The sequence below is a fragment of the Gallus gallus genome, chromosome 18, assembly GCF_016699485.2.
Source record: "Gallus gallus isolate bGalGal1 chromosome 18, bGalGal1.mat.broiler.GRCg7b, whole genome shotgun sequence".
NCBI classification, from domain to species: domain Eukaryota; kingdom Metazoa; phylum Chordata; class Aves; order Galliformes; family Phasianidae; genus Gallus; species Gallus gallus.
Window position 1 is genome coordinate 1,739,120 of NC_052549.1, and position 23,774 is coordinate 1,762,893.

The 23,774-nt window shown below is 45.9% G+C and overlaps 1 protein-coding gene across 1 annotated transcript in view; it reads left to right on the forward strand.

Annotated features, from left to right (window-relative positions):
* Positions 1-23,774, forward strand: part of DNAH9 (dynein axonemal heavy chain 9) — a 179,819-nt gene that overhangs the window by 66,499 nt on the left and 89,546 nt on the right. Inside the window, exons 42-48 of the mRNA XM_415585.8 lie at positions 7,689-7,850; positions 9,669-9,865; positions 12,301-12,463; positions 14,109-14,232; positions 16,229-16,371; positions 19,222-19,383; positions 20,062-20,295. Coding sequence (XP_415585.6) covers positions 7,689-7,850; positions 9,669-9,865; positions 12,301-12,463; positions 14,109-14,232; positions 16,229-16,371; positions 19,222-19,383; positions 20,062-20,295 — 1,185 coding nt within the window. The remainder of the gene's footprint in view (positions 1-7,688; positions 7,851-9,668; positions 9,866-12,300; positions 12,464-14,108; positions 14,233-16,228; positions 16,372-19,221; positions 19,384-20,061; positions 20,296-23,774) is intronic.

Sequence of the window (23,774 nt, forward strand, 5' to 3'; positions counted from 1 at the left end):
AGAAAACATCTCACCACGTCTCAGTTGTAAGCCTCTGGGACAGGGACAGTGATAGGAGCTCAGGTGGCTTTCAGTTTATCACAGAGATGCCGGAGGGGGGCAACCTGGCTTCTTGGTCTTGTCGTGTTTATTTAGGCTGTGGTTCAGGTTTTTTTTACTGTATGTCCTTTATTTGGTATTTGTTTCTGATTTATTTTTTTTACTTTAAATCATAGAGCCATAGAATCCTCAGAGTGGATTTAAAGGTCACCTAATCCAACTCCCCTGCAGTGAGCAGGGACACACACAGCTCGGTGAGGTGCTCAGAGCCCTGAAGGTCTCCAGGGATGGGGCACCCCCTATGTCTCTGGGCAGCCTGTGGCAGGGCCTCCCCACCTTCACTGTAGAAGACTTTTTCCTTATATCCAAGTTGAGCTCTGCCGAAAAAGTTTTGTTTTTTTTTAAACTGAACTTTGGGGGTGAAAGGAGCTCTGAACTCTGGGAATGCATTTCCCTGTGTTACATTCATTACATCTTCATCGACTTGTAGTTTAGCCCTGAAATGACCTTTGGAGGTCTCTTGTCTGACTCAAGCAGAGCCAACTTCAGAATTCCCAGCACTGAAGATCCCACAGCTTCCATGGCCATCGTTGTACTGTTAAACTCACTCTGTTGTAAAGTGTTTGTGCTTCTCATCCTTTCACTATGTACTTCCAAAGGAAATAATGCTCAGTCCTGTCTTGCCCATTAGCTGGTCACAGACAGCAGTAGGGCTCCCCTTGGGCTTTTCCCCAGCCTGAATGGGGAAAGACATTTCTCTGTCTTTCCCTGCACGTGAATTGAACTGCCTTTAGCTTTTCTCCTGCCTGTCGTGGTGCAGTTCCTCTCTGCTCCCCCAGTCCCCACCCTGGGGATCACTGCTGCTGCTTGCCCTCCAGGTAGACCTGATAACAGTGACCTTGGAGCCTGCTGGTCCAGCCAGTTCTCCATCCACCTTGCTGTCTCCTCACGGGTTCTGTTTGGTCACAACCCCTGAGGTGACACCATCTGAAAACAAAGCAGAACAAAAAAAAACCACCTCCAACAAAGAAGAAAAGCAGGGCTGATTGAGTTCCCTTAGCCTTTGGGAAAGGAGGGAATCAGCAGACGTAATGCTTGTAGGTCAGTCTGTAATGCCTTTTAATCCCAGACAAACAATCAAACACTGAATGTGTTAGCTGGATATGTAATGTAATAGCTGCATATATAAAAGGTGCTCAGGGATTGTTGTTATACCAGCTATGCTGTAATTATACACGCAGCCAATGATAACTGTTCAAGGCACAAAACACATGCAAATTGCAGCAGTGGAGGAGGCAACCTTTGGAGCTTGCTGCCTCTGTGCTGTGTTATTGCTGGTTCTGCACAGGTCGTTAACAGCAGATCTGTTTGCAATTTGTCCAATGGCTCAGTCGTTATCATACCATAATAGATATTAATATTATACCTAAACATTGAAGTAGGGCCTTGCAAACCCAGCTTGATTCCCTTTGTCAAAACCGCCTGACAGCTCTCATGACAAGGAATCCTCTGCTAATTGTCTCATTACGAAAGCTGTAGGAGCCCGTGCCTTAATTGTTGCAGCTAATGAAAAATGATTGAGTTTGAACCTTGTATGCATGTGAGTGTTACACAAAAAAGGAAGACTACCCCAAAGCAACAGTCAGCAGTAATACCTTTTGACAGATGGGTATAGGAACTTGTTGCTTTCGTGTCACTCCTTCCCCCTGTACCCATCACCTCCTGGCCTGTGCTGGCCATGTGGCAGCTGTAGGTGACTCCAGAAGGTGCCCACCCCAAATGATAGCAGAACACCAGCAAGGTCTGGCCAGGCAGATAAGGAAACTGATGCTGTGCAGATCTAAGGTGAGGATTGGCTCCAGACTGAGACACACATCCAGGGATGTGAGGATAATGAGGTAAATCCAGTGCTGGGGAGTGCAGCCCTGCTCCCCAAGCTGCCAGATCAGGGCTGATTTCGTGTGGCTGCTCAGCTGTGGGGATCTGGTGCTTCTGAAGACATCAGGAAACTCCACCGCAGTCCCGGGTGTCTTCCTCTGCTTTACGTGCCTGCCCCGTGGGTGTCCAACCTTTGGGTTTGCCTGGACCTCACTGAAGGAGGAGGAATTGTGTCGGGCCACATACACGTAAGTCACTCCAAAAGTAATGCCTCCTATTTATTTCCATGGAAATGACAACAGACGCAAAGACCACGCTAACACTGTTTGATTGAGCAAATTCTCACGTAGAATACTATTCCACATACCACCATTACTTGTGTATTTTTGCCAGCAGTGAACAAGAGCCTGCATGCCATGCTCGTAACAGTAAGCACCAGTGGAGGTGGCCCCCTGTCCCTGTGTCACTGCTGAAATGCACCACCCACTGCCTCACTGTGCTCACATCCTCTGGTTGGTCTCTACAAATATTCAGTGTCGATGAATGTCAGTGGGTGCCATTTTTTCCACGTGGAGAAATTTAGTTGCACACCTTTGCTTCATCTGTACTTCATGTCTGATGCCATTGTGTCAGGGTGCCCTTCTGCTGCCATCTGTCACATGGCAGCAACATGGAATGGGGTATTGATGGGAAGGTTCAACCTTTCCTACCAACCCACCAACATCTGTTTCTGATGTCATGGACCAACAGGATGAAACAGTAGGCATTACTTTTGGAGCAGCCCTTGTTAAATATATACTGTAGTTAATGTACATAAAGTAGCAAAAATTGTTTTAATTTTTAATATTTTTAATTAAAACATACACAAAAGAAAGCAACAAAAACACAAAACCGGTGTGATATGTGACCCTGTTGTTGTGGTATCGATGAATCTCCCTGTCCCTGGGCTCAGCCCAGGTGGGCTCATGGCTTAGCATGGTTTGGTTGGTGCTGAGGGGAAGGGCTGCCCTAATGGCACAGGGCAGGAGTGGCCGTGGAGATAGCATGCGGGCCATGGGTTGGGCATGCCTGGCCTACCCTATGTGGATGTCTTGTTTGAACTGCTTGAGCTCAGTTGCTGCCTAGGCTCCATTGGATATGGAATAGGTGTCCATAGACCTGAATGGCACCCAGGGCACATGCAGATACCTGTGCCTCAGTTTGAATGCCTTAATCTCAAACTGAAACCAGCCCTGAAGTCCCCTGAAATGAACCATCTTGTTCTGTTGACTTGGGAAAGTCAGGGGAATCCTAGAATGGCCTGGGTTGAAAAGGGCCACAATGATCATCTCATTCCAACCCCCTGCTATGTGCAGGGTCGCCAACCACCAGACCAGGCTGCCCAGAGCCACATCCAGCCTGGCCTTGAATGCCTCCAGGGATGGGGCATCCACAACATCCTTGGGCAACCTGTTCCAGTGTGTCACCACCCTCTGGGTGAAAAAATATGTGGGAAATCCCACGTATTCCTATGGGGTGGGATTTTATCCACTGTCCTCACTTTATATTTGTCTCTGTGCTTGACATTCAGCAGAACAACCTGAAATGCCCCAGCACTGTGCTCAGTGATGCTTCTGTTTCTCCAGCATCAGCTGCCCAAGGGCTGTGGGATGAAACCTGGGCTGGCGCCCTTGTGCAGAAGTCAGCCGGTCTTCCCGGTATGGCACTGGGGAGGTTTGCATGTATGCCCAGCCAGAAGGGAACACGGGTCTCCAGGGAGCTGGGGACTGCACTGGGGCTGTGGGGGAGGAGAGGGGGCTGAGGGGAGAAGGAAGCCAGCACCAAGCATGATTTCTCCTGTAATCTCACTTTCAGGTCACTGATGACCTGCAAAGCCAGTAGGGTCTGGGCTGAGGGATGCCCCTCTCTGGTGTTGAGAAGAAATACGTGGAGCTTTGAGATCTATGATCCCCTGGGCACATGCACTCATTTTGTACAGTTACAGAAGGCTCATCAAGCACCGTAAAGCCTAGCTGTAATAAACATCTTACATTTACTATCACATCTAGCTACTGGTGCTCAGGGTGAGGAGAGGCTGGCAGTGGCTGTACAGGATGATGGGCAAGTAGAGGCTGGAGGGGGATCAGGTGAGATCTGCAGGAACGGCAGCCCTGGCTCCTTGACCTCAAACTGTGTCACTTGCTGTTGCTGATGTTACTGCTGAAGGGGTGAGATCGGTTTTCAATCCTTTATAATCTGAGTTAATCTGGGTTCATCATCATTATCTGTTCCTTTCCCCCTCTGGCAGGTCCATCTGTGGTTAAAGTTTGACACTACTTTCCCTTGCACTTCTGTAGCACCTTTCCACGCCTCTGGGTCCCACCGTGCACTGCAGAGTTAAATTGATTGGTACGCTCGGGGCAATTTACCCTTGATTAAAGAAGACAGGACTCTGCAGTGATGGAGTGGTGGATTATGCTTTTTAAAAATGAATTCCCTGCTGGTTTACACCAGAGGAAGCCCTGTTGCTGTCTTTCTTTCCCTTCTGAAAGGGTTACCATGGTATTATGCTCTAAATTTTATCTGTCATCTCCGTAAAATAACCATAGACTCAGCAGGGTTGTATTTTGCTTTTTATTCCCGTTTCTAACATGATTTTCAAGCCGCGTGTCACATTAAGATCACGGCAGCTGAGAAGAGACGGCGTCCCTCTGCCTGCCGACGCGATGATAGCGGTGGTTCCCGGCTCAGCTGCTCCTTCATGTGGGCTCCAGCAGATTTCCCTCTGCTGGGTGTAGGGGAGTGATGGAAGTGGCACCTTCGTGTTCCCTGGTCTGGCACAGCTGGCATGGCCGTGGGTTTGGTGAGGATCCGATCACCTGGGCCCATGTTTGCAACTCTGAAGGTTTGCTTTGCCAACCCATCTCAGATGCTCTTTTGTCTCTTAGTGTGCTGTGAGCCAGTCTGGTTTTAGAGCCTCCTTCCCTTCTGTCTTGCTGTTTCTGCCATTTCTGATCTGGTGGGTGGCAGCCCTGCCCACAGCAAGGCATTGGAACTGGGTGGTCTTTAAGCTCCCTTCCAACCCAAGCCATGCTGTGGTTCTGTGATTTCTTTTCCTAGGAGAGATCTCAATGCTGGTGGGTGCTTCCAGGCTGCCCCAGCAAATGCAGCATCACACAGTAGAGTGTGAACAGGGGGCTTGGGCTCTCATCAGTCCTGTCCACGTAGCATGCTTAGAAATTGGTGCAATACCTTAAACAGGACTCTGGATTGGTGGCTCACATCCTGCTTGTGGTAATGCCACGTTTGTCACTGTTTTCATGTCACTGTTGTTACATGATTGTGCTCCAAGAGTTTTGGCAGGAGGAAGGTGAGCAGGATGGCTCCAAGGGGTCACTGTGCTGCACAAGTTGTTACTACTTTAAATACTGTTCAGATTGCAAAGGGGAAAAAGTGATTTATTTATATACTTGGGAGACCTTTGTGCTTTGTCACCTCCTAATCCATGGGAGCTTGTCAGCTCTCTCCTCACGCTCACCTCTGCACTTTCCCTGCCTCCCAGCTCCAGCCCAGCACACAGAAGCTGTGCCACAGCCCCCCTGTTGTGATTCACACCCCTCTCTTGGATGCCCACAGCAGCAGCAGCAGCAGCTCAGCCTGCTGGCAGGGAGCGCTGCAGGGTGCAAAGCTGGGGAAGGGGAAAGAACGAACAACTTGGCAAGCCCAGTGTCCAGAATTCAGGTTACACTTCTTTGGATCCTGATTTTTGGACAGTTGTAATCTTGGGGGTTTTGCAAGAATGTTTTTTTTTTTTTTTTTAATGAAACATTCTGTTACCCTCTACATGCGGTTTTTGTTTTGTCCTGGAAACTAACATGTAAACAAAAGCTTTGACTTTCCCAGGGGTGTCCTGTATATGCAGAAGCCTCTTCTGCTTCTCTTTTGCCTATGTGCAATACATATCCACGTAAAGACAGAGCATACATCTCCTCCATGCATATCTCTGGGAGCAAGTCAGGGTGCAAAGAGAAAGAAAAAACTGAATGTTGCTCTCCAGTGCACCATCAGACCATTTGACTCTGAATGTCTTCTGCAAAGTGCTGCTCCAGGACCAAAATCCTTCAGCTATGTGATGCAGGGCAGTGCCAGAGCTCTGCATCTCTATCTAGAAAATGGGCAATCCGTTTATTTGTGATTCCAAATGATCCCTATGGCACCTGACCTTAGAGATGAAGGAAGGCGTATTGCATGACAATGGTCTTTCGTGGCAGACTTGTGGCGTTTTGGTAAGGTGATGTTTGTGGAATGGCTCTCGGCTGGGGGCTCTTCCTGTGTCAGCACTCCACTGCAGGGTGGGAATCCTGGTGGGCAGGGGTCTGAGCAGAGGCCTGTTGCACTGTTCTGCCTTTATCTTGAGGGCTGTGATACTTGGTGTTGTTGCCTGGAGAAGCCTCTGTGTGCCAGAGGGAGCTTCCTAGCCACGTTCTGTCCTTTCTCTTGAGGATCAGGAGCTGGAAGGTTTGGCTGGCATACAGCTCAGCGGCCGGATAGGTAAAGCTTGCATTGTCATGGCAAAGAGAACGAGATCACCCTTCTTTTGTTGGCACCATATCCACCGCAGCCACAGCAACCCATGGCCATACATCTCCATGTGCCATATATCTTCATGTGCCAGCCCTATGGCCTGCACAATGGGGGCTCACAGCATCCCCTGGGGCGGCAGCTGAATGTGCCAGCTGGGAATGGCAGCACTGCCCAGGGGAGCAGTGAGGGACTGCTCTGCAATTGCGGATAGGGGAGAAGTTTGGATATTAAGTTAATAAATTCATTAAAGAGCAGCAAAGTGTGAATATTCTCCCCTCTTATGCAGCCTCGACGTGTGCTTGCGTCAAGACAACAGCATCCTTTGTGGCTGAGGTGTCTTTTGAGAGTCTGGGTGATATATATATTTTTTAAATCAGTTTACAGCTTGATGGGTTGCACCTTTTGCCTTTTCTCTTCTCAAGTTGTCAGCTGTTCTCTCACTCATTTTGTTTCTGAAATAAAAAAAATAACGATTTGGCAGCTGTAATGACAAATAGGAAACCCAAATGATTTGAGCCACGGGCCACTGAGCTGAGAGGGAACACTTTACATTGCTTTTAATGCATTTTCTATTTTATGTATAAATAATTAGATGTTAGGAATAAAAGCTGTCTGTTTAATTCATGCTATTGAAAGCCTCGTGTGCTGTTAATAGGCTTAGTTATAGGAGACACCTCTTTGAAATATAGTTCTTTTATGCATTTTAATAGAGTTCATGGTAAACATACTGTGATAAGCAGACAGCAACTCATATTTCCTGTAGGCAGAACACGCCTAATTAAAATTAATTGATTTTTAAAAAATCATCACAACTAACATTTCCAAACTACTTCTTCCTATTGAGGAAGCACCCACAGTATTCCATGGGGGTGTTGGGGACCCATCTGGGCTGACACCTGGCTCTCCATGCTCTCTGATGCTGAGATCAGGACCACAAGCACAACCAGGCCGCACTGGAGATGCTGCCTGGATTCTCAAAATAAATATAATGAATATAAACTGCTTTAGGAAATGTAGGGTAACAAAGGGCACATTCTGCAGGGGCTGTTGAGTAGGGGCTTATTCAGAGGTTCAGATGCAGGTTGCTATACCAAATCCACATTTACAGCCCTGTCGTAGTTTGGTAGCCTGGATGCTATCAGTAAGGTTGGTCCCTGAGTGGTTTGAAGGGTTTTCTGGGGTTTCCTGACTGTCTTTGCTCCCCACAGGGCCTTCTGTTTTCTACCCCTGAATGTCTGAAGCAACCGCAAGACCTGGTGAAGCTCTACCTGCATGAGTCAAACCGGGTGTACCGGGATAAGATGGTTGAAGAAAAGGATTATGGCACCTTTGATAAAATCCAGCTGGAGATGGTGAAGAAGTTCTATGACGTAAGTGTTGAGGTTCACGACCCTGATAGTAAAGTGTACACTCACAAGAAAAGTCGAATTCCTTGAGAGAACAGAGTTTGACTCAGTCTGCCCACCTCTTGCTTGCCTGGAGGGCAATGGTCCTGGCAGGAGCCCAGGAGCAACATCTGTCATTCATGTTCTGGGCTGCCAATGTTGTGATTCACCCCACAAAGTTCTTGGGAAGAGGAGATTTGTGAATTGACGTAATTGATGTATTTAAGTGCTTTGAGTCTCACATGCACAAGGGGAGAAGGGTCATCCAGCAGGGGCTCTAAGTGGAAGCAAAGGGGGATGCAGGCACAAGTCCTTAGCACATGGGTGTCCAACTTGTTGTCTTGCCTGGGCCACACTGAGTGAAGAGGAATTGTCTGTGGACGCTTATGAAATATGCAATAGAGTTAATGTATGTAAGTAACAAAATGTTTAATACGTATCTATTAAAATAAAAAAAAAAAAAAAAGAGAGAGAGAGCAACAAAACCATAAAACCAGTGGGATATTTGACCTTGTTTTTTGTGGAACTAATGCACCAGTCTGGTTCTATGGAAATGGTTGCAGTTCTCAAGGTGCACATCAGACATTTTTTAATGAAATTTGGCTCTTCCTGTGCTTCATCCTTGAGAGCAGCTGATCACAAATGTACACACTGCTGAAAAGCAATGATGTGAATAAGGCATGTGGCCACTCTTTCAATTTCAGGTTCCAAGCCCCTTTTTCAGGGCCTAGAGCCTTGGTTTCAGGTTCAGAGAGTCATTCTTAGGGTCCAGACCCTCACTGTAGTGTACAGAGCCTCATTTTAAGGAACAACTCTTCCTTTTTAAGTCACAATCTCATAAAGCTCTATCCTATCTCTTGGAGGTTAGAAAACGTATGAACAGGAGCCAGGGGCTTGATTTTATAGACCATAGCCTCATCATTAAGCACCAAACCCTGAGTTTCCAGGCCTAGAGCCTGTACTTGGGATCCAGAACTACTGTTTTATCACCTACAGCCTAATTTTTCAGTCCTGGAGTCTTAGTTTAGGGCCCAGAGCATTAATTTTAGGGCACAAAGCCTCCTCTTTGATGTCCATGTTCTCTGATGGGACAAAGCCTTGTTCTAGGGGCCAGGGTCTGAATTTTAGAGCCCCAAATCTGCTTTGACAGCCAAACTCTCTCCCGTCTACCAGCCACCACCACTATGAGGGCCCAAAGCCTCATTTCAGTGCCCAGAGCCTACTTTCTAGTGGCTAAAGCCACATCACAGGGACTGAAGACTGATATTCAAAGCCTGAAATCTCTTTTGAGGATGAAATGCCCATTTTGATAGATCAAAGCACCACTTCAGGATCTGGCTCCTGAGCTGGAAAGTCAAAAGCCCTTTCAGAGCATAACCCCTCCTTTTCTACTCTAAAGCATATAGTGGGGTCCAAAGCTGCTTTTTTCATTGGCCAAAGCCTCCTTTAAGCCAGGTTGATGATTGTTCATGATGATCTTGAAGGTCTCTTCCAACCTAAACGTTTCTATATGTTATGGCCGTGGCTGCAGAGCTTTTCTTATGGCCACATTCTCCTATGGCAATGAGTTGAGTTTTCATGAGTTCCAGAAAGTTGTGAGAGTGAAGGATATTAGTATCAGGGCTTTTATTCTTTCCTTCTTTTTCTCTCTTGCCCTCTTTAACCTTTTCCAACACGCAGGTGCAACTACATGGGCATTAGAAGGCATTACTAGTTAACTGTGCTTGGAAAGATGACACAGAGCTGTATTTTTATTTCAGTATTTGTTATATACACGTGTATATGTATGTGTTTCTCTGACAGGACATTGAGGAGACCTTAGAGCAGACCAAGCAAATGAATGTTTATTGCCATTTTGCTAAAGGCATTGGCGAACCTAGTTATAGGCCTGTTCCAACCTGGGAGGAGTTGAACCAGATCCTCGTGGAAGCCTTGGAAAACTACAATGAAGTCAATCCTGCCATGAACCTGGTGCTATTTGAGGATGCCATGTGCCATGTGTAAGGGGATTTCCTGGTTTTATAGTTTCCTTCTAGCACTTATCTGCACAGATTGCTTCTGTAGAGTTGTAGATATCTTTACTTGCAGCTGGTGGAGCAGGAGGTGTGCAGAAGCCCCATGTGACGTATCTTGCACAAATACTACATTTCTTCTTCAGCTGATGTGGAAACCATGAGGATACGTGGGGCTGAGAGATGGGGGTGTTGCATGCTGGTGGTTGTTTAAGATTCTGGTTACCTGTGTGATATCTTCGGCCCTCAGTGTTCTGCGTATTGTGTGGCCATTTAATGGATGAGACAGTATTCAAACACTTTATTATTTCTGTGGGCCTTTACTTCAGAGCCAGCTTTGGGATTTCCCCAAGTGCTTTCCCAGCTGATTTAGAGCCATATTTGCAGTTTCTTCCTGTAATTTTCAAATGCACATAGAGTGATGTTATGTATGTTCAGCCTACCAGTTTAAATGTTTTCAGGTATTTGAACTGCTTTGAGTTTTTTTGAAAATCCCACTTGCATTTAGGCACCTGGAGGTCCAGGTGGAAACCGTATATGTGGAATTCTATGAGAATAGCAAGTCTTCAGTTTGTGGTTATGAATCCACTTTGATGTCTTGGTGCAAATAGTGAGATGTACTTTTGGTTTTCAAGAATCACCTGAATGCTTCTTGGGGGATCCCAGCAGAGACAGAGCCTCATTTCTCTGTGCAGAAATGCAGCTCTGGCTCTTGGCTGCTTGAGAAGAGGGGATCTCTAGTGTGAATCGACATTTTAAGTGGTTTTTGTTTTCTTTCTAAAAGCATTATCTCCAGAGCTGCAGGTCTGTGTGTCTGAGCAGGAGGCTGCCACTCGCCAGCAGCACACCAGTGCGTATGATTTCAATTCTCTCTGGACAAGGCAACCTAATGAAGTCAATCTCATGGCAATTTTATAGATATAATAGTGGCACCATATATATATTTGGTGCTAAAGCTTTTTAACTTGTCACTTAACTGTTTCTGTTCTGAGAGCGGAATGTCTCCTTACTTTTGCACTGCAGTGTTCAGGCACTGTGCTCTGGCAGATTTTCCCCATAGTGTGGGCTTTTACTCCTTTGTATTAATGAGCCATATTCACCTGGATGTCCGTGGGTGTTTCTGCCTCCAGGAGGTTGACAGTAGTGTTAATTTTGTCCTTCCTGTACACTAAATTGTGATTTGTAATAAAACTTAATGTTATCCTTCCAGTAAATATTTTGGATAAACAGGGAAGCAAGGCTTGAGTACTCAGCAGGATTTTTGTTGAGACTGGGTGAAATTTATTCCTTTCTTTTGGAAATCACACATTGCAGAAACACAATATTCAATTCATCCCAAATGTTACAAATTTCAACTTGAATTGGCTGGAAAATTTCATTTCAGGGGGAAAAAAAAAATAAGAAAGAAAAGTTTATGGGCTGAATTTATGTAAGGAAGTGGGAGTTAGCTGTCTGTCACATCCCAACCCATGGCTCATCGCGCACATTCACAAAGCACACAGCCCTGGAGTGCACATTGCTTGGAGAGCTGAAACTGGGAGTGCTGAAGCTCTCTGCACAGACTGGATTGCTTTTCTGGGTGTGATAAAGCACTATGGTATTTCTAACAGCCCTGTTTACAAAAGTTAATGCAGATTAGTATAGGAAAATACTCAGTTTAAGTGAGCTAAATAAAGGCGGTGATGTGAAGAGGGAAGTTGTGTTTAAGACACAGGACAGTGAGGTTTTCACAGGTAGGATCCTGAAACTCTCCTTAGTCAGAGTTTCAACAAGTGGGGATGTCATCTTTTGCTTAAGGAGGACACATCAGAAAGCTGCAGAGTTAACCATGGGACTCTCAGGACAAGTGAGCAGACCAGGGAAAAAATATGAGTTCATTCTTAAGAATGAGGAAATCTCGCTCTTAAGTAGTGGTGTTTGGTTAAGTACAAAACACAGGCTGTGTTCTCTGGATAGGATTTATGCCATGGCAGACATATACAAATAGGTTTAATGGCATAGCAGGATGCCTCATCTGGACATGGGCTCCAAATGCTTTGTGAAGATGAACCTATGGAGAACTGCATCAGATCCTTGGATTTTGCTCCCAGTCTTTGCACATCCATGTAAGGTGCTTTTTCTCTCGTGCTCCCCACAAAGACGGCCAGACTTTCATCTTTTTTACTGATTTCTGTCCATTAGGACTTGTCAGCTAGAATAAGAACTGGACGCAGTCCAAATTGCCACCAAACTTCTTTTCATCAGCCGTGTCCTTTATATAGGTCTCAGTGGAGATTGGGATTGCTGACACGTCTCTGAGAGTGACATTTTTCATCTCGTTCAGAATACAATTTCTTAGTGAATAAAATATGTATAGAAAAGCAGTGGGCAGAGAAAAAGAAAAATACTCTTATTAAAGAGAGATTTTGTATGCTTCAATTTAGTTGCCGCATCAACCGTATCCTGGAGTCCCCCAGAGGAAATGCGCTCTTGGTCGGCGTGGGCGGCAGCGGCAAGCAGAGCCTGACCAGGCTGGCAGCCTTCATCAGCTCTCTGGAGGTCTTCCAGATCACTTTGAGGAAAGGCTACGGGATCCCTGACCTGAAGGTAGGTGACTTTTAAGGCTGAGGTTGGGGAAAGGAGGTAAAAAGCAGAACTTGGCCCGGAAACTTGGCTTTGCTGAGTACCGAGCAATGCGAATGTGAAAGTGGAAAAGCTTCCACCGTGATGTTGGACTGCAGAGAGGAGAAATTCGTCACCAAGTATCTTGTTGAAGTGGGTCTATGCAGAGATGCAGGCTGATTTGCTGTCCCTAGCCATTCTGTGAGCTGGCCAGAACTGACAGCACTTCAGCCCAAGGTTTTGTATTGGCAGTGTTAGTGAACCCATCCACATCTCAATGAGTAGAAAATGTAAAGGAGTAGAAAAGTTCTGATTAGTAATTATGACCTAAACAAGACATAGTAATTAGCTGATCAGTGAGATGTCTGTTATGGAGTGATTTGGAAGTGGAAAGGGAGCAGGAGAGAGGAGAAGCAGAGCTCCTAGATCATAGCCAATTCTTCATCTGGCCTTTTAGATAGGGGAGAGGCCGAGCAAGAGGTGGGTGGATCACTACAGAAGATACATACAGGCTAATGAGCTGAGGAGTTATAAGTCAACACTGAAAAACATCACTGAGAAGTTTTAGAAGTCCATTAGCTTCTGACAAAATAACTCTTTAAAAACGTTGTAAAAATCACAGCCACAATAACTGCAGTCTGTTCTGCCTGGTAGATGTGATAGCGGGTGGATCCTGGGTTCCTTCCCCATCACAGACAGGACAGGAGGTCTCAGGGTAGTGAGTGCCATTGGCAAAGCATGGAACACAGCTGGTGTCTTCCCATCCTAACGCAGGCTTTCCCAGTTACTTAACAGTTTTTCAAGCTCTGCAAAAAGGAACTGATCAGGTCTGGCTTTTTCTGCATCATCAGATCAGAGCTGTGGCTGGGCTGGTCCTCTGCTTGTCTCCAGCTCTTTGTTCCTGGTCAGTATGTTTTTGAAATGTCATTAGTTCTGAGACTTCAATAGGGACTGCAGCAGTTGGAATGCCAATATTTGTACCACAGCAGTTGCAGGACTGTTGTCTGTAGTGCCACCATCTTCCTTGGATGAGCTGTGGTTGTGAACAAGTTGTTTTCTTTATGTCACACCAAGCTGTCCCACATATTTCCATCTCCCTTCTGTGTTTTCAGCCTCACTCATGGGATTTTGTAGCTCCACCCTGCCTACTTATTTAGGAAGCCTGCACTCCCAGCTAGAAATGTAGCTTGATCCAACATTAATAAATGTGTTTTCAAAGCACCTCAATGCTTCTCTGTCTGCAGAGGTGGAAGGTAATTTGATGTTCCCTTCACTCTGTATTCATTTTCAAAGAATTTATGAAGGGTGAAGGTTTCTTTGTTTGTTTGTTTTTTTCTCATCTGTGGAAAAGCAAGATGGTGACAGATCACCCTGTCTGCTCTTGGCCCACCCTGCTGTTACAACTGATCTAATCCAAATATCCGGTGATTAATGGAACAGATTATTCTTTTAGAAGAAGTGTAGTTGCTTGCTGAATTTCCCAAAGTTTCTGGAGTGGTGGCTGGTGTGCTGTTTTGGGCACTCCTGTATGTCTTGTATGTTGCGTAGAGCGGCAGGGATTGAAGGATGGCACCTAGCCCATGTCTTGCAGAAGGACAACCCCTAAGTCCACTTGCTTTTCAACCTCCAGGCAGACCTGGCAAACCTGTACCTGAAGGCTGGTGTGAAGAACATAGGCACTGTGTTCCTGATGACCGACATGCAGGTGGCTGACGAGCAGTTCTTGGTGCTGGTAAATGACTTCTTAGCATCAGGTATGTCTCATCTTGCTTTTACTTCTCCTCTCTCCTTTTTTCACTGTAAATTTGCTCGTGGTAGTATCTGTAGCTCTGGAATGTGCTGAAGGGCAGCATATGCAGTGAATTAGAAGATATGTTGGCCAAAATCTGAAATAAGTACAGCACTCAGGTGTCATTATTGAGGATGCACTCCATCTGGTAGATCTTTTCTCTCTGATGTCTCCTACCTTGTTTTTGCTGTTCTTTTATGGTATGCTGCCTGTGGATGTTGTGTTGTCTATTGTGATATTGCAGCTGAGGACAGAGTCAAAGGAATATATCAAAAGAGGAGTAATTTGACCTATGCATGCCACACATCCACTTTCTAAGTGTCTGATAAGATTGCTTCTGGGTAGAACATTTGACTGAAGCTTCTGTGGGTCGGTGGATGATGTTAAAGCCACAGATGACCCCATCTGTGGGTGTCACATGGCTGCTTATTCCATTCCAGTCATTTTCCTCTTCATTTTTCTAGATGCATTTACATTTTTCATTTGCTGCTTGCAGCAATTTGCAGAATTGTCTCCATGCAGTCTCCATGCAAATGCCTGATTTCCTTGCAGAATGTGACATGAATGTGTCCATGTGAGTACTCCCCTTGCAGGGTGCACTGCAACTATGGTGCACTTTGGAGCACACACAGGTGTCACCATGGTGGTGCAAGTTAACACGGGGGGATTATTCCCCAGACTCCCTGGTAAATCACTGCTATAACTGCGTGCCATTTGTTCCCTTGTTTATGAGCCAGAATAGGAATGTACCAGCTGGTTCAGGTGACCTCCATGGATGGTGAGGGTGCAGAGTTGACAGCACAGGGGACTGATAGTTTGTGAGTAACTCCAGAGATGACATATGTGACTATAAATTGGCCAGATGGTTGGAGCAGCAAACAAGTCCTGCTTGTGATTAATTCATAACCAGGTGTAAGGATGCTGTGGAGGGCGACAAGTAGTTGCTACTGTCTCATTTACTGCTGCAGATGACACAAGCATCTCCTTGACTCAAGATGAAGCTCTGCAATGTCTTGAAGCAAGGAGTAGACTTGAGTTGAGCTGTTAAGGTCATTTTATGGCTCCTTTGAAAAGTGTTGTGGTTTTCCTGTGGTTGCATTGTGGGAAAATAGAACAAAATAGATTATTTTTCTAGGCTTACAGCTGCAGCACAGAATTGGAGCTACACTGAGGAGGTGACTGTGCAGGGACCCTGCCTCTCTGTGACGTGGGTTGGAGCTACCAGGGTTGTGCTGACTGCTCTGACAGCTCACTGTTATCTACACGATTGCATTTTCTTACTTCTTCACCTAAGAAACTAGAAGAAAATATGTATTATAACATATATTATAATCTGGAATCTACTGATTTATATTCTCGTAGCGGATTAGTGCTCATATTGATGGTATCTCAGTCAATAATGATGATTACAATCAAATCAGATGCCAGAAAGGAAGTGAAAAGTGGCAAACAGTAACCAGTAAAAAAGAGGTTTGGTTGGGTACATTTTGGGCAATCAGTTGCATAACTGTGAACTTCCAAAAGTTTAAAAAAAACTTTATCTTTCAGAAGGTTTTAGAGGCCTGGGGCTTATTTGAAAGTTCTGTATTTGACACTGAACTTCTGCAGAAATTGTACAAGTATCAAACTCATTTGTTCATTATTGCGTAACTCATAATAGGGATTTGATTATTTTTGTTGTTATTTGTAATCAAATCAGCACTGTTAATTAGAAAAAAAATGGGCTTTCTGTACTTTGACTCTATTGCATGTTTGCTAACCGTGGGCTTGTATAAGAGAGTTGGCTCTCACAAATGTTTATGTTTCAGCAGAGCGACCTTCTGTGCCACCTTCCTGCTGCTGGGGCTCGTGGGCGCCTGATGCGATGACTGTTCTCTGGGAAGGGAGGCAGCTGCTTCACTTTGTTCTAAGGCTGCAACAAAATGCAGCCCAGCAAACCAGAATGTACCCTTTTCTCTTAGGTGAAATCCCTGATCTCTTCCCGGATGATGAAGTTGAAAACATCATCAACAGCATGAGGAGTGAAGTCAAAGGCCAGGGCCTGGTGGACTCCAGAGAGACTTGCTGGAAGTTCTTCATAGAGCGTGTTCGACGACAGCTGAAGGTGAGACAGTGGCTGTGGGAGCTTGGGGCCTCCCCATCTACGTCAGTGCAGTTCTGAGTGCTCTGGAAATCCTTTGGGCTACATTGTAGGGACATCAGCCTGCAGCCTGAGAGGCTTTTTTTGCCTGTTCATGATGTGAACCATGATTCTCTCAGCAAGTACCGAAGCATAAAAATCGCTGTCTGTAGTCATCACTTTTTGGGCGTTAGACAGCACTATGGGAGTTGTATGTTGTCACTTTCAAGAGCTGAGCAGGACCAGCCTTTCCATTTTCAAAGCAGTGCACCAGGGGTTTAGCTGGGGTGCATCAGGACTAAGTCTTACTGCTTGGAAGAGTTGCACAGGGGATCTGCCTTCATGTTGTTGACAATCTGTAACCAGAAGAATTTAAAAAACATTATCTTAAAACCAGAGCGCTGGGAACTGAGTGGGACATGAGTTAATTACAAAATTTATTCAATTGCAGCCCATATTCCCAGTTCTGGAGAGGGGAAATACTTCCCCTATGAATACTCCCTAATATCCCAGAACAGTTTTTGGACTTGTAGGTATGTTGAGCATGTAGAAAAAGTACATTGCAAGAAGGAGTTGGACTTTTCCAGGAGGTATTTGCCCATCTACAGAACTGCACAGTGCTGGGATCCCAAATTGAAGAGGCTGGGTGGGCAGAGAGTAAAGACCTGACCTTTGCTTAGTGAAGACCAATCCTTCTTCTTAGTGCCTGGTTTGTGTTGGAGGGACATGTCACTGAGGTGGGGTGCCCTGTTCCCTTTTTGATGTAGATGGGCATATGTTTAGGATCAGGAACAAGCAGAAAGTTTAATTTTAGGAGAAAATCTGGGGATCGTGCCACAGTATATATGCCCAAGGACAAGGAATCCAGCCCCTCTGCCAGTGTGGAGGAGAATTTCTGACAGGCTCTAAGGTTGTTATGTACGTCATCATCACTGGTTGTCTTCTGCCTAGTGCCCCTCCCTCTGTATATTCCTGTTGACTGTTCAGGGAAGCTAAAAGGGCACTGAGAATGTGATTTCATGGAGGCTGATTGCTTTTCCTTGTCTGCCCTTCTCCTTAATGCTGTGTTAAAGCAAATGGATGGGAAATGCTCCTTTTTGTCTCCAGCATTTTGTGACATCATTGTGCTCTGTGCAGAAAGTTGATGGAGCCATCACTGCCCAGGCCTTACTGGAACTCAGGGAGCAGCCAGGAGTGGGGCTTGGACCAGTGGACCCTGAGCACCAGCAAACCCTCTGCCTCAGGGTCTTGAGTAATGCAGATGCAGAAGAGGGCTTTGGTACATGAGTAGTGCCCTGAAGCTAGCCTGGTCCTGAAAGAGTAGCACAGAGATGCCCAAGACTTATGCTTGAAAGTGTAGGAAGGTTTTCCACATGGTTGTCCCCTAAACGCAGAGACCATCTTAGAGGAGCAGGAGCTCTGAGTCCAGCTGCATGCCCTGAAGTGGAAGCAACTGTGTTACAGGCTGGCTTTCACAGCATCTAAAAACTTGGTCTTGGCTCTTGGTGGAGGTGGTGACACAGAGACAACCAAGCCAATGGCAGCCTACCCCATGGCACTCACAGGGCTGTGCAGGTATCAGCCTGGGCTGACTGACTGGAGAGAGCTGATTCACTGAGTGGGTTATGCTGCTTCCCACACTGGCCTTTGCTCAGATGCTGCTACTTCGCTGTGCAGTGTAGACCTGCCCGTGTCCTTATTTGTGCCTATTTAGCAGGGCTTGTAAATCCAGCAACACCAGGCTTAGAGGAAAAGGCCTGTGATAGATGGTTCTGGCAGATTTTGGTCCTTGTGACTTATTTAGCTGTTGAAAATGGTGGTGAGGCAGCAAAGAGGAAAGGTAAGTTTCCTTGTTTTGACTTCACACCCCGGGTGAGGAAGTTCTCTCTGGAAGAGGGAGAGATTATGCTCTCCTGGGACCAACAGAGTAAGAGAACGAGGCCCTGACCTTTAGGGAGGCGAAGGTGGAAGAAAGAAGGATGCTGCAGTCTGAGAGGATGGAGAAGTGGGGCTGAAAGAGGAGGGAACAGCCCCTTGGCCAGGCCCCAGAGTAATGTAAAGAGACATTTCCTGGAGATCCATAGCATTTCTGCTGAAATACAGAAACTTCTTGAAGCTCCTGGGTTGAAAAAAAAAAAAAAAAGAGCTTGAAAAACAACCAGCCTTCTGTCTGAAAATGCAGTGAGTAGGGAGAACAAGTTCCCAACTGCTGCTTTTGTTTTCATTCCACTTTGGTTTGAGTTTTGCCTATCTTAAAGAAAAAGAGAAAAAAAAAGTAAATCTGCTGAAAGCAGACTTTGAGTTTGAGCCACATCAGCCCTTTTCAGAGCTGGCTTTGGGGGAAATGATCCAGGCAGGCCTGCCTCAAAACCATGGTCCTGCCAGGGGAATTCAGATCCATTCACTTCAGTTCCTTGAATCTGGATGCCTGTTTGGATCTGGATGCCTGTTCTCTGTCGGGCTTCATGTCACTGTGATGGCAGCAAACAGTGGTTATATTAAACTGGCTGTGGCTGTGACATTGTGCCAGGTTGCTGCCTTTGACCACAGCAATGCTTAATGCCACTGTTTGTGTTAATTGCAGAGTAGAAAACATGTTTACTGCCAGATTATGCCTTTTCTAGGCCAGGCTCATTGGCATAAAGTGCAAAAGCTCAGGGGTTGAGGTTACTGAAACCTGAGGTGATGGCATGAGATTTGCCTTTGGGAACAAGTGGAGGAGCCCAGGTTGAGCTGCACGCCTGAGCCGGGCCTCGGCTCTTGGGTCCTTGGGGCTGAGCTGGGCCTCAGCTTGTGGCCCTGCCTCTCAACCTGTCTCTCCTTGGGGCCCCTCAGGTTGCGTTGTGTTTTTCGCCCGTTGGCAACAAGCTGCGGGTCCGCAGCAGGAGGTTCCCCGCCATCGTGAGCTGCTCGGCGATCGATTGGTTCCAGGAGTGGCCACAGGAGGCCCTCGAGTCCGTCAGCCTCCGCTTCCTGCGAGACACGGACAGCGTGGAGGTGAGCGCCTCGTCCAGACCTCCCAGAGCAGCGCGGGCCCCCGCAGAAGCAGGGCTGTGGTCATAAGTGTTTATGCACCGATGGTATCGTCAGTGAAATGATTGCCTTGCTGGCCAGAAAGGCCGCTTACAAATCGGTGCAGAAAATAACCCAGCGCTTCTGATTACTCGGGGGAACAAACACCTTTCTCTCCGCATGCGTATCTGTGCCTGTAATTCTCAAGGGCAAAAAGATGTCAAGTTCTCGTTGGTGAGAACCTGCTGCTGGGCTAAGGGAGAGGCGGTTCTGTTTGTTTGGTTTTTCAGGACAGGGTTTGGGAAGAATAAAATCTACAGTATTTCTTTTTATGTGTGTGCACTTTCCCATTTGTACAGAAGAAAAGCTCAAATTTCTACTTAAAAGGCTGTAATTTTGATGGAGTTGAATGCTAGAAAAATTGCTTGGAATAAGATGAAGTATGAGATAAAAAAGATATAAAAAGAGGTATAAAGTGCACGAGCAGATGAAGTTATTTTAGAGATAACAAAATGAAAAGGGATCAACTCGGATGTTCCGTCCTGGATTTTGCTGCAGCAGAATAAAACGTTAATAAATTCCTTTATATATGGCACAGGTCTGTGTGATATATGCTTGTTCTGCTTGAAATGTTTTCTCTTTGCCTTCTCATCTCACTTCCAGGCTCCAGTGAAAGAGTCAATAAGCAAATTCATGGCCTATGTCCACACAAGTGTCAACGAGATGTCCCGACTGTACCTGAGCAACGAGCGGCGGTACAACTACACCACCCCCAAATCATTCCTCGAGCAGATCAAACTCTATCAGAATTTGCTACTGAAAAAGAGAAAGGATTTAACAGCAAAAATGGAGAGGCTGGAGAATGGCCTGGAGAAGCTCAACAGTACATCTGCCCAGGTGAGGAAAGCCTGGGGTCATACACTGGTTGTTTGGCTCAGAAAAGGGCTTTACGGACTGAAGCTGTGCAGGGTGGAAAATCTGTGCTAAGTCCTGGCCCTAGACTGACTTGAACTGGATTCCTGGGGGATAAGTTCTGTTCTGTACTGGAGGGGAAGAGGGAAGAAGTATGTGTGTGGTCTCTGCTACTTGGGTGGTGCTAATCCCAAATAAAGGCTCACAGAAATTAAAATGAGATAGGGAACCAGCTGGGTGTGTACATCTTCACATGGTTGTATTCCAGCTGCAGTGGCAAAATAACTTAGAAAATGCAGGAAGATCAGTTGGTTTTGGAATTTCATCCAGGAAGCCTATATTAGCTTCAGCAAGATTCCTGTCTTTTAAATTAAGCAAAGAATCCTTTAAAAATGAAGCCAGTGTTCATTTATCCTTGTGTTATGCTATCTGTCTGTTAGGAATACCAGTGCATGTCTGAAATGTAGATGAGCTGTCCTGAAATCCCCTGCTAAAAGCATCACTAGCATGCGTCTGTGGCAATGACTGGATGTTGTTCTGAGTATTTCACAACCTCTCTTCACTGACTCCAACTGCCTGTTTTTCTCTCCATTTCATATTCTATTAACTCTTTTAAATGTTCACTTACTAGCTCCTACCGAGGCAAATGGGTTCTCCTGAAGCTGCTCCAGAGGAGCGCGGAGGTTGCTGTGAGTGAAGGACTAGCAGGTTCACCCACTTTCCTGTGGGCTCTGGTGGCATAAATCATGTCTGTCATGCTCAACAAGTTGTGTGCTTGGTGGGAGGGTGATATATGGGTTTTATTAGCACCTCTCGACTCCGATAGTCTACATCTCACTTCAAGCAGTTGCTTTCTGCATGGCACAGAACAGGTCTTTGAGGACAGGGGGATGGAGCAGGCATATTTCTTGTACCCTCTGCAGGTTTCAGCACCTCCTTAGAAAGAACACAGCTGAGGTTGACCAGCTGTTAGAGGAGACCACTCGTTGCATCTTGTGAAGCCAGTTGGAGCTGAAAGCATTTGCCCTCACTGTAAAGCAGGCCTTACACCTGCCTTACTTACTTACAACTAACTGCCTTATTTTCTTACAAGTAACTGCCATGACATGTGGGATGCTGCCAATTTTGCTGATGCCACAGCAGTGGACAAGATGATTTAGATCTGTTCCTCTGTCAAGGGCAACTAAGATAGAACAACAAGTCCTGGTAGTGTTGGTCAAATGTGGGGACCTTCCTGTATGCTTCAGGAGATGCTTATCTCCATGTGGGTGTTGTGTTGGCAACGGCTTACTGACATGGGAGCTGAGCAGTGGGGGAGGACTGAGGATGGCATGGGAAGCCAAGCACCTGTGGGCCTTCTCTCTTGTAGGTTTTGGTGTTGCAAAAAGAGTGAAGGAACACAAAGCTCATGTCTGCTTGAGCAGAGTAAGGAGTAAGGAATAAGGCTGGGGTGAGAAGTGCCTATTTGTGAAGCTGATTAAGGTGCAGAACAGTCAGGACAAAATATGTCAAATTAGTATCTAAAATTACCACTGGGGGCCTAAAATTAAACACCTAAATTATCAGATGTGCGTAACAGTCAAAACTGCTGTTGACTTGAAATGAGAGTGTAGATATTTAGTGTTACTGGAAATCATACTGGGAAGTTCGATCTTGAATATGGCTTTAAACACCTGAAGTTTAGCATTCACTCATGCAAACATCTGGGCTTGGTGCTCAGGTGCTGTCTGCAGCTTGGTGGTGCTTGGAGGTGGCATGCTGTGGTTTTGGGTGTCCAAGGCAAGGAAGGAGCATTGTGATACCTGGGTATGAACTGGCTGTGCCATGGGACTGAGGACTTGTGCCCCCCTTGTCTCTGCTCTAGGCTCCTACGTGGGCACAGGAGCTAGTCAGGAGTTCTATGTACTTCTAGACACTGTTCTGTGTCCCCCCGGAGTACACTTGTGCAGGTAGTTATTACACTCTTTGACTTAGCCAGTCCAGTTTCAGAGTAACCTTTCCCCTTCCTTTTAGTCTCCTTTTCTTTTGGTCACCAACTTTTCTTCTAGGAAAATGTTTTTTGTTTGCTTGCCAGCCTAACCTCCTTTCCATGAGGATGCTGGTTGTCATTCTCTGTACTCAGAAAATCAGAAGCTGGCTTCCAGTTATTAGGACATAACGGACTTGGGAAGATTTGCAAGATGAGTCATTTGTTTTTCAGTGGTGTTTGCAATAAAGAGGTCAATGCTCCACTCAGAGCCCATTGCTGAGTAATTTTGAGGATGACTTTGGTTAATATTACAAATCTGGATTCTAGATTCAAGTCTTGCTTGCTCTATCAATTAATTGCTGACCTTTGTGATGTATTTTGTGTTCTTGAAGCAAGGCAGGGACAATCAGATAAAATGAGTCTCCTGGGAGTCTGCCCTCCGGGTTTTCTTTAATAATAATTCTTCTGTCTGGGTGGTAGGCAAGTACTTCTTCCTTCCCTGGTGGAGTCACAGTACATTACCCTTGAATCTCTAATTTGCTTTATTCTTTCCCTTTCCACCTCACATTACTAATTGCTTATCAGCAACTGTCCTGGGCTCAGGAAGCTGCATGTTTTTCACATTTCTTACCACAGTTTGAGATCTTTTGTGTCCAGTGGTGGCATTCAGTGTACTAAGACACATGCAGGATCTGTCTGCTCACACCTTGATACGGTCATTATATTACTGTTGCCCATGGGAATGAGGTTAATAGCGTTCTCTCTTTGCTTTGGGATAATTGTCTGCTGTGGTTTCCTGTGCCACTTCTGTCTCCCTTTGTACTGTCACCCTCGTGTAATTCTTGCTTTTTCCTCCTTACCAGCCACATGTTACTTAGAGGGAATCTTCTGCTTTCACCAGTGCTGGCAGACACTGGAAAAGACAGTGGTGTTTGTCTTATCTTCCCTGGAGGTGGCTATGAATCTCCTGGATTATTGCTTATAAAGCACATCTCACATTGCTGCACCATTAGATGTGAAGGCTCGTGCCTTTCAAGAGGGCTGAATGCCCAAACCCATGCTCTTATTCAAAACATGAGGCAGTCTCTTCCTGCCCTCTATTTTTAGCAGCTCTCTGTAGTCCCAATGTATGTGCCTGTGTCCACATTGCCCCAGGCCTTTTAGTGCCTTCCTGGGCTCTGTCTTGTAGGCTGTGGATTTCTGATTTTCAGCCTTTTCATCCCATTGAGTGTCCATTGTTTCCTTTGTGTGGAGACCAGATGACTCCTGGCTTCAGTCTCCAGAGTGGCTCTTATTGTATGGAGACAAACAAGAGGTTTATCTCCATCAGCCTTCATCCTTTCCATGCAACACCTGTTCCAAGGAACTGGACTCTGATATTTTCTGTGCTCATCTCTGTTTGCATCGTGCTGTTTTGTGCATCATGTTGTTGCATTCTGGATTGTTGTTTGTAGCCCCGAGCAGGAGCCCTAGGGAGCTCACCCAGGAATGACCA